The sequence below is a fragment of the Carcharodon carcharias genome, chromosome 1, assembly GCF_017639515.1.
Source record: "Carcharodon carcharias isolate sCarCar2 chromosome 1, sCarCar2.pri, whole genome shotgun sequence".
Lineage (NCBI taxonomy): Eukaryota > Metazoa > Chordata > Chondrichthyes > Lamniformes > Lamnidae > Carcharodon > Carcharodon carcharias.
The window spans coordinates 95,903,830-95,914,775 of record NC_054467.1 but is presented as its reverse complement, the minus strand read 5'-3'; the positions used below and the strand labels follow the sequence as shown (position 1 = coordinate 95,914,775).

The following is a 10,946-nucleotide window of genomic DNA, read 5'->3' as shown; positions in this document are numbered from 1 at the left end:
TTCCTTCATCTTCATTTTCTCCTGGCTTTTCGTCCACCACCTGGCCAGGTTCCAGTTCTTGAAATGAAAAAGAGGGAAAGTCTGGGTTGTGGTGATGGGAGAGGAGATAATCTGAAGTTTGTCAATCAGAATAGATTGTGTGATGAAGCAGCAGGAGGATAAGGTATGTTGATAGTCTCAGCCTCAATAGCTGCAATACTGGTGGTCATGGCCTCAGCAATAACCCTTTCTATTATGGCTCGTACTGTCTCCTGCATGGGGATTAAAACATACAAGCTTGCCTCTCCCCCTCCTATTAGTTCTGGCTGTCTCCAGCTGTGCATCATCATCTCCTGCAGAAAGAGATAAATGTGTTTGTGAGAATCGTGCAATCTGTTTGAGTGATGTGGCTGTTATGGCTGAATAACGAGAAATGTTTACAAACTTTGAGATATGGATCTGTGCTATTGGAGATTTTTAGTAGGTGAACAATGGGGGTGTGATTTATTGAGCAGAAGGTGAAGCTAATGGTGCAGTGGTTGGAAATGGCATTTGAAGATGCCTTCTCTGACCTTGACCATATGTGCAGGATCATTAAAATTCTTCCTGCACCACATCCATATTCTTGTAACAGTGCTCCTGGCATTGACCTTCTGTGGTAACTTTTGCCACTGGCTTCTCAACATGTGGCTGGCGAGCCTTTGGGCCCCTTGAGGATAAAGAACATCTCTCCTCTGTTCTATCACTTCCACCAAAATCTCTAATTCAGCATCAGAAAACCTTGGTGTCTTCTCTCTGCCACGATTGGCCATTGTTGATTGGGAATATTGAACTGTGCAACGATGATCTCAGTACCTCCCACAGTCACAATGCACTTCCCCTTTAAGAGGCACAGTTTAGCTGAAAATAGTGCCAGGTGGTAACAATATTGTGCTCTCTGCTAGTGCGTGCTGCCAATGAACAACATGGGAAGTACTGGATGCACTTGTAACACTTGCAGGGAGCATTGTCCTCTGTGACATTCCACAACATCAGTGATTGACACTGTGAAATGGCTGCAAGAAGCTGCAGACAAGTTTTTGCTTTGTTGCCCAAAACCATCCCTACACATGTACAAGCATTTTGCTGCATCATAGCTACGGGTATTTATATAGCAGATGGCTTAGCTTAACATGTTCTGTTGTGTTGATCCAAGTTAACACAGACATCTCCAGGTACCTTTGCCAGGCTCTGCAGGAATGATTGGCAGCATCATTGTGGAATGGTGTCTTTCATGCAGTCCCAAAGAAGGCAAGGCACACTGTGATTTGGGTGCATCTAAAAAGCAGAAAGGTGAAACAAGTATTTTGCTTCTCATTGTGATGCCACCGGAGCTCTGCTGGCACAGCAGTTTTTAGAAAGAGGTCCCCATCCCCTCTCACCCATAGCAACACGATAACTTCTGAAGTGAGTAATGTGACCTGCCTCTGCTAATGTGGGGCATGTGGATTACAGTAGGAGGCTGAACAACATTTCACTTCTCCAGATATTCTGATCCACTTGCCATCCTTCTGCAGGAGCCCAATGAGTAAAGATTATTGTATCCCTGTCCGACCACCCAAGATGATTGCAATCTTTTTAGTTTGTATCTGAGATCCTCTACACCAACGACCTCCAACCCTGCCCCACAAATTCAAAGGTGGCATTGGGATCTCACAAAATATATCCTTAATGACTGGTACTTGGCAACGATGTCTGCAGCTACCTTGGACACATCGAGACACCAGTTTTCAGAGTGTGCATGTGGCCAATTCAGCCACGGGGCATGGGACAGTTCCACAGAACCCCTGGCATATCTGAACTTGCTGCTGAGAATGGATTTCAAAAATAAATTGCCAAAAATAAACAGACTGGAGCAAAGCCAAACATTGACCCAAAGAGCTGTGTGGAGTATAAAATAATCTGATTTCCTGGAACTCACATATATTCAACAACACAGGCTGCTGTTTGAATGAAATCTGACCCTGGGACTTCCTTAACCACTGTACAAACCCAGGGGGAGGAGTCACCACAACTGCAGCCTCAGCCCTTTCCAAATCATAAATTGAAACTTGAATCAGTTCCAGAATCCACTGAGCTCTTATTTCATCACTGACTTTCCTGTGAACAGTGACCGTGGTGAACTTTTCTTGAAACAACAAGAATGATATCTGCAAAAGTTTTCATATGTTAGTAGCCAATCTCTCGTGGCGTTTCTCTGGTTCCATGGCTGGGTGGGGGAGGGGGCTGTAAGACCCGGATCTGAAATGATTGGTCAGGGGGTTTCCCTAGAGCTGGTATTACCGGGATTGCAGAATGTCGGGATTGGTTGAACAGATGATTCCCAGCGCTAAGGGTTGTACAGCTCTGCAGAGTGGGGTTTGTTCCAAGGTCTACAAGCACAGGGGAGGAGGTATTGGTATGTGTTAACGCTATGGGAAGTGAATACTTGGAGCTGGCAGGCTGGGGAGAGTACAGATTCTGGATTATACCAGGGAGACCCGGAACTGGAGATGATTCCAGATTCTGACATCACTCAGAAGTGACTAACACTGGATGATATAACTGTAACCACATGGGATAGGGTGAATGTGAGAGGGTCTGCATGCAGTGGGGAGTGGCCATCAGGTCCTGATAGAACTTGCCAGCTTGTTGACAGCCTGGTGCTATAATACCCAAGAATATGGGGGCGCAGTGGTTCATTCACATGTGTAATGGAGGATCCTAGAGTGTGAGGAGCATGCTGCACTGAAGTGGGCCAGGAATATTTTTAGAAATTATAAATATGCTTAGAAATAGGTAATGGAATATGTTAGTGCTAAAAGTTCCAATTACCTTGAAACTACTTAAGATTTCTTTTCTCTGGAAATAAACCAGTGGACTATTTATTCTTAAGTGGTGATAGATGTAGAGTAAAAAGTGGTCATGGCTGGATAAATACATAGATGGATAATCATAGTGTTCCACCTTGTGTTTGTGGTCTAGGCGGGGCTCTTAGAGATTGTCTATTTCTCTAAGAAAGCTCATGAAAACTGTAGTTCATAGAAACTGTTGCTATTCATTTATAGCTCTATGTACATCTCAGTAACTCTACGTAAGCTTGGACTTCTCCTTCACTCCAGATTGCTGTTACTTAATTATTGCATCATTGTTACATCAGCTTCAGGTACCGCTGCTGTTAACAGATTACTCTTCATGTATTGGCAGGCTGTGGTAGTCTTTTCATTTTATTTTGCTGAATTAACAAGGATGCAACAATGTAAAAGTTTGGTTTGTAGGAACAGAATAAAAGTGATTAATAAATCACTACAGTTCAATATTCTGATAAGGAATACAAAATGGCTGGCTGAATGGCCATCATGAACAGCTCGTTAGCAAGTCTTGTGGACAGATTTGGGCATAAATAACTTCAAATATGTAGATAGGAATAATGAAACTTCTGAAAGTTATATTGAAGGCCAGTAATGGAATATTTCTTGGGAGGATGAAACTGATCAGTGGGAACAGCATGACCTGAGATGAGAGAAGATGATGTAAAGGCCGTAATGATGAAGGGAAGGGTACATGCAAAGGCAGTTGATACTTATGGCAGGTAGATATGTTAGAATGGGCCTTTGCCCCATGGTTTAAACAAAGAGCACAACATACAATTGGGTCATTATATGAAAGAAAATCCTATAGGGCAATAGGATCCAGTCAATAATCCATCAAAGACATCATTGAAAAAATGTGTAAAGTAAGTGAATTTGAAGCCTCAGTGCAGTTAGATAGTAAAGGAGAACTCTGAAGAATGATTGTGTTCTAATAATCATCTAATAATTCACAAAGTCTAGAAGACATGAGGCAACACAAAGACAAGAGGAAAAACAAGAAAAGAGCTCTTTGCACATTGTAGCCAGCTTGCTCAAACTTGTCCAGTGCTCACAAATTGTTAAGGTCCGTAGGTCATTCCTATGTATTTAACTTAATTGTCAGAACTCTACTGTTGCTTCTTCCTAAATTGCTTTAAAACCACTTATTTACAGAAACTTTGTTTTGAGTCATCTGTGACTCCTGAAGTAAATTCTACAGTATCTAAAGAAGATCAACATCTGTGGATTCTGAAGTTGGTGCTGTTGTCTAGTAGAATTGGGGAACACTGAGGTCCTGGGGCTTGAAAGGACTAGCAGAGTGATACTGGAAAAATTACTGGCAGGGAAATCCTGAAGCCTAGTTAGAATGGAGGCAGAAGGTTTGCTTGGTTAGGAAGGGGTACATACGAGTGGGTCAAATGAGATACCCAGTGGGATGAAGGTTTGCAAAATCCAGACTTTAATATCTCTCAGAAATCTCCCAAAGTACTTCACATACAGGGATATATATGTACAAGGGAAAGTATCCACACATTCGGGTTTCAGATAGTTTGGGATATGCACAGCTTCTCTTGAAGATCTCTGATGCTCTTTTCTTGAAAACACGACAGCAAAAATTCCCTATCCGTTTTAAGGGTCAGTAGTTTTCAGAGCTAGTGAACCTCCAGATTTTCCATGGCCAGAGAAATCCATGCTGCTGATTAAATTCCCTGTGCTGCAAATCAACAGAGTCTGACTCACAAAGTTCCGTGAGACCAATCCTCCTCCCCAGAAGCACAGGCTGGGGTTGAGTTTGAGAGCCCTCACCTGGTGGTAACAGCCTTAACACAGGGGCAGTTACCCTCCTCCACCCATCCCGTTAACAGTAATGGTGTGACCTGCTTCACTGGAGACAGTGTCTACTGCTGGGTGACCTAAGTGTCTGTCTGTTTCAAAAGATAGGCCTTCTTAATATGTAAATTGGATTTCTATGATGTAATTTGGAGCCGATTCCCATTTTTATTCAAAGCTGGTTACAGCCAGCATCGTACACAGGTGATGGAAGAGAAGAGGCCTTCTAACGATACGTGTTAGACATTTTCTATGGGTTTCACAGGATTAGGGATGCAAGTCTAGGGGCAACAGAGACCATCTACACTGCTGCCAAACAGGGACCCCTGAACCTTTGTGATTGTGCCCAAACATGTCCTGTTATTGACCGTGTCAGCAGCAGCTCCACAGCTTGCTTTTCAGGCTTTAATCTAGCAAATTGCATTGGATTTGCTGTTTGCTGCCCCACGGCTCACCCACTGAATTTATTACAGCGGCTGGTTTGCATGACTGCCCAAAAATCCAAATCTGCCCCATGTCTCATGCCATAGGCATGCTCCGACCTGACATTCTTGATGTTGTGCAATTGGAATCGTTCAGCGAAATAAAACATCTCTGCTTTTGCCAGATCAGTAAAGTTATTTCTATTCCAGGACTGAAGCAACTGCACCCTCAAACTGAAAATTCATTACATGTGGCAACTCTAACCCACTGTACATAACTGCACTGTGCTCTAACCTACGTTTACACGATTGCATCTCTATCCAGACTTGTGCCATCAAGGTCCAAAGAGTCACATCATAAACTATAGACAGTGAATGGGAACGATATTTCCTGTAAATCACAGGCTTTTCTTCTATTAACTATGTATTTCCTCTTATTTACATGAGGAGTTCCCCCAGTGGGTCAGGTGTAAAATCTGGAACTGGATTCTTCTGCAGATCACCTGATGCCACTTGCTTGGGAAACATGAATAAAAAGGATCAAATTATCCAGGTTTAACTTTGTCCATGTTTAATAGTTTGTCATTTAAAGTTTTGTAAAAACAGAAGGAATATATTATTAACACCACTCCATGATCATTGTTCTAAAAAGACGGAAATATTGGGATAAGCTTCAACTTTACTGGTGGTGGAAATGGACAATGATGGATCTTTCACCCATTATATAAGGTGTTTAAATCTCCTTTCCAGTGAAGCTCATTGAAAGAGAAATGGGTCAGGATGTATAACGGGTGAATGATCTGCTCCCACATTCTTTACATATTTGCAAAAAGTGGATTTTACACCAACTATCTGAAAAACCTGACTAAATGTTTTAAATCTGGATATAAATAATTCACTATCTGAAAAAACAGGCTACCTGTCTTTTGTTCCTGTAAACTATGCCGAAATTGTGAATATAATTCAAACTACAAAAGTGAAAGATACTTGACACAAGAGCAGGGAAATTCCCTCCGACAGAATTTTGACAGCTTTCACTGCTCAGGATTACGCAAAACGAAAGTACTGGATTCAAATAAATAGGAGCTCATTGGACTCCTCTTCAGCAGAACAGCATTCAACAGAGAGAGAGAGTCACTGAGGTTGACAGAAGATCCTTCAGCAGAAATCTATTCAGCAGCACAAAGCTAAAGATGAACAGAGCAACCACTGTAATGATTGTTATCCTGCTCCTGTGTGCCATTACCACACAGGGTATGTCGAAATTTCTATCTTGTATTGTAGTTCTTATTGCACTGTAGAGTATGAAGAGGAGCTTTTCTGTTGAGTTATTGACCAGCTATACAAGTCTCAGTGTGCCGTTTGGATATCCATTGAACAATTAAATGGTCACCGAGGCTATCTGCTATTGAGAATACAATGCCTGTTTTAATACTGAATTCAATGCTGAACCAAAATGCCAAGGTTCTGTCAACTTCAACCAATATCTAAATTTAATTTAAATTAATCTTTCCACAGGTATTCCAATCCCAGGTACTCAAGGACGTTGTCAGTGCCCTCAGACCACCTCCAATCCTATCAATCCGAGGCACATCAAGAATTTGAAATACATTCCCAAAGGATCACACTGTGAGACACTGGAAATAATGTGAGTAAATGTGTCAGAATGTCACCTTTAACCTTTCTCCTTTTGTTACCTCAATTTAGAAGCTGTGCTATTTATTCAAAACATGTTGGACCTATCACTATTTATTTCTGAACCAGATTCAAAGTATTTTGTTTAATTCTCACCTTTTGGTGGGAGACATCCAATTTCTGTGAGTTTGATTTTAAAGATTTATTTTCTCTTCACAGTGTGACCATGAAAAATGGGAATAGATTATGTGTGAATCCTGATGCCGGGTGGGTGAAGATTATCATTAAAGCTACAAAAGGTTGGTGCCTGGTGTTTGTCAAAATTCAGACTTTCTGTGAATAAAAGCAAATACATTGAATTTGTGAACCGTGAGAGTGAATGTTAAAAAGTTTTTCAGCCACGGTTGTTATCAGGGTGAGTCCCACACGGTCCTCACCCAGCATCCATTTATGGTTAATCGAGGAAGAGGTGGGGGTGTCACTGGATAGAAATCTGGTGCAGGAATATTTGGTGATGTCATGCTCTGTCACCCATAAATGCTGTGACCAATTGTCGTACCAGCTGAGATCAGCCAATTCAACTTAGACCTGTGATCAAAACAGGGAACTTGAGAATAAAATATTAAATATATATCATCATTTTCATCTCCTTTTTAGTTGCCTTCCTTCCTTTATGGTCAGCTCCATGATTTTCTGCTTTGCATTTTAAGCTGCCCTAATGTATCATTTTTTTACCCTTTAATAATCTGTTTGATTTTAATCTTTAACATAACATTCCTGCAGAATTAATCTTTCAGTGTAACACCATGGATCCTGCATGTTAAAATCATTTTGTAAGGTCAATGATGAGTTATCAAAATAACAACTGTTAGTAATGCTGTCTAACAGATCAATATTTAAAGTCCCCATATCATGTCGCTGAAGACATTGTTCTCAATATTAAAATATATCCCTGCTGTTTCAGGAAAATTATAATTTATTTAATTTTATTTCAGGTGCCAGAACACACAAATGAGAAATGAAGCCGCAATGACTTGAATCTACACCTGGTAACCTGCAGTACAATGAACACTGAAATGAAGGAACACAGTCCAGGGTGTTCACTCTCTGATGTCACCTTCCGATATGTTGTTTGAGTAGAAACCCTGCATTGATTCCTGAAGTTCATTTCACTGTTTAACCCTGTCATACTGTAATTGTTTACACATGGCCTAAGAAAGGAGGCTCATATTGTGAAACTTCGTGCCAGTACTGAGGTTTTGTTTTACATGATGTGAGGTATACAATTATTCCAAATAGAGTCTGACATTGTTATAAGCTACTCTATGACTGAAATCAATCCACATGTTTTGCAAAGTAATTTCCAATTATCAGAATGTGCCAGTAAAATGGAAACCTTCACAGATTTGTGAACTTGTGGTGGAATCTAACGAAGTGGATAATGTCTGTTGTTAAATTTTAATGTTTGAAATAAGAGTGGGAATTGATGCAAATTTTAGAATAACTGATTTTTAAAGCTTTATTATTTCACAAGATTTAGTCCTCCCTGCCAAAGCCAGCACTTACTGTCTACCCCTAACTGCCTTGTTAATGTGGCAGTGAGTTTTTTTCCTGTTCCACTGCGTTTGTTGTGGTTTAGGTTCAGGCATCCTGCTGTTAGGCAGGGATGTTCAAAATGAACTTGTAATCATTTCTTCATGACAAGCTACCTCCATACTCCTACTATTTTACCTGGAATGAGTGAGTGACAATCCGTATAAGACCAAATTGAGAAGAATTGTCCTTAGTTATTTCAACTGAAACTATCTGGAATAAGAATGGAGTGAAAGATGTAATAAATTAAATAAACACATTCCTCATATTGCTAGCCAATATATTGAAATGTGAAGTAAGAACAGACTATGCTGGAAATACTCAGCAGTTCTGGCAGCATCTGTGGACAGAGAACCAGAGTTAATGATTCACATCAGTGATTGTTCATCAGACCTGATAGTACTTAGAAATGTAACAGTTTTGAAAGCAGGCATGGAAACTGGTGAGAGCAGGAAATAACAACAGGGCATGTCTGTGATTGTATTTGTGGTAGAAGAGATATAATGACAGGAGGGATAATAGAGCAAGGCAAAATGAGACAGCAATAGGACAAGAATAGGATCAAAAACCATGTTTAGAGGAGGTGTACATGGGAAATTGCCGAATCACCATTAATAGCTACTGTTCAAATGAAAGGAGAGGCGCTTGGAGGAGGGTCTATGATCTGAAATGATTGAATCCAATGTTGATGCCGTAGGCTGTAAAGTGACTAATTAAAAGTGGAGATGATGTTCCTTGTTTATGTTGATCTTTATTGGAACGGTCTAGGAGGCTAGGGAGAGAAAGTTCTGATTGGCAGTAGAGTGGAGAATTACTGTCATGTGACATTGACAGAAACCAAATTTGTTGCAATCTTTCTTTAGCTGCTTGAATGTTGCTATTGAATGTGAAATATTGATGATAAAATATACAGTATTTAAAGCTTTTTAATTTTGGACTAGTTACAGTTCCAGTTTGAATGAAAATGTTATTTTAAAATTCAAGGACAAATTGTTATCATTAATATTGATGCTTGTTGACTGAGGTGTTTATTGAACACTGATATTTTAACTGAGCATTGGGATTTTCTCAATAAAACATTGAATTTTAGGATCTATTCCAAACGGAAGTCTGTGATAAGAAATTCTCTGTAGAAATGTCACATTTGAGGTGGTAATGCTGCTTATTTTATGATCTTAACTGGAAAAAAATTGCATTTGTAAATTAACTAACCTCTCTACAGTGATCAGTGGAAATTTTTTACATTGAGGGATTTTTCATTGACTGGGTCCTGTTGACTGAAAGCCTCAGAAGGCTTTGTGTAAAAGTTGTGTTCAGCAAAAAGATGAGTGTCAGTCAGCAACATGTAACTGAATTGTTTATGAATGAATTGTTTGAGTATTTTGTACCATTGTCATGAAATGTAATTGCTTAAAATAAACTTGACTTCTTATGAAGAATGTGTTGTCATTGTTTCTCATGCTCAGCTACACAGATGTGCATCTCTTGAGTAGATTTATTTAACAGAGTGACTGATAAGGACAAGCTGTTCAGGACACTCTTTGAACAATCAGAAATGATGCAGGATATTTGCACCTGTGTGACAGGTGTGACAGATTGTGAATCAAATTTTGCAACATCTCAATGGGTTTCCATAGGATATCCTTAAATTGCTAAGCACTCCCCTCTCCCACCACCCCCACGAACTATTGTGAATGGGATGAATGGGAGGTTGCCCAGTTTTGGGGAGGACAGGGAGGGCGAAAGGACACGGGGGTGGTTGCATTCATGATCCTTCCATTGTAACTCATCTCAAGATAGCCGGGCAGGATCTGTCCTACAGTCAATATTAACTCAGGGCAATGTCAAGCCCAGGACAGCCAAACCAAACAGTCAAATCAATGAAGGAATTCTCAAGGTAGCCAGATGAGGCTATGGGAATCAGTTTTATTTATCTTATCTGAGGATTCCTTCTGGTCACAAGGACATGGAGAAATCCCCCCAGACCATCCCGCTCCCACCCCGCTCCACCCCAAATCCCATGGAGTCCTTGGGTCTCTGTGCCGTCGGATTCGCTTTCCCTTCACATTAACAGCATCTTGTTTCAACCAGCTCCCTGAGTGCATTACAAGCTCTTGGTCGGTGATTGTACCCATGGGACCTCGGAGATTTGAATTCCCACTCAGCTCCCCGGTGCTACCCACCAGCCCTGACACCACCCCCACAGCTTTTGGGCAGGATATAGTATTGCACTGTACAAATGGTGCACAGTTATTAAAATAACTTGGACTTTGCGCTCAGCTTTCCTCCCATTCACAAACTACCCAGGGCTAACATGTCACTGTAAGAGCTGCTTTCTCCTAAGGACCTGTCATGAAGAATATTTTGATACATCATCATATGTATGAGTAGAGAGGAACCATTAGTTGAGAGATCCTGGATATTCAGTACTAGGATGTTGATTGCGTGCTATTAAAATGCCTCAATAACTAATGAATTGAAGGTGGTCCAGATTAAGATCTACTCTTCCTTGAGAAGTATTGCTAAGAAAGGCAAATGTCTGGGCACATATATAAGAACCAGTTTCCACTTGTGGAGGGGGGAGCATTGTGCGGAAGGAAAAGGGAGTCTGCAGTTA

The 10,946-nt window shown here is 40.7% G+C and overlaps 1 protein-coding gene across 1 annotated transcript; it reads left to right on the top strand.

Annotated features, from left to right (window-relative positions):
* Nucleotides 1–6,211: 6,211 nt before the first annotated feature.
* Nucleotides 6,212–9,765, top strand: LOC121280269 (interleukin-8-like). The gene is made up of 4 exons (XM_041192087.1): nt 6,212–6,355; nt 6,620–6,749; nt 6,956–7,035; nt 7,732–9,765. The coding sequence occupies exons 1-4, from the start codon at nt 6,295–6,297 to the stop codon at nt 7,749–7,751; spliced, it is 291 nt and encodes a 96-aa protein (XP_041048021.1). The 5' UTR covers nt 6,212–6,294; the 3' UTR covers nt 7,752–9,765.
* Nucleotides 9,766–10,946: the final 1,181 nt, after the last annotated feature.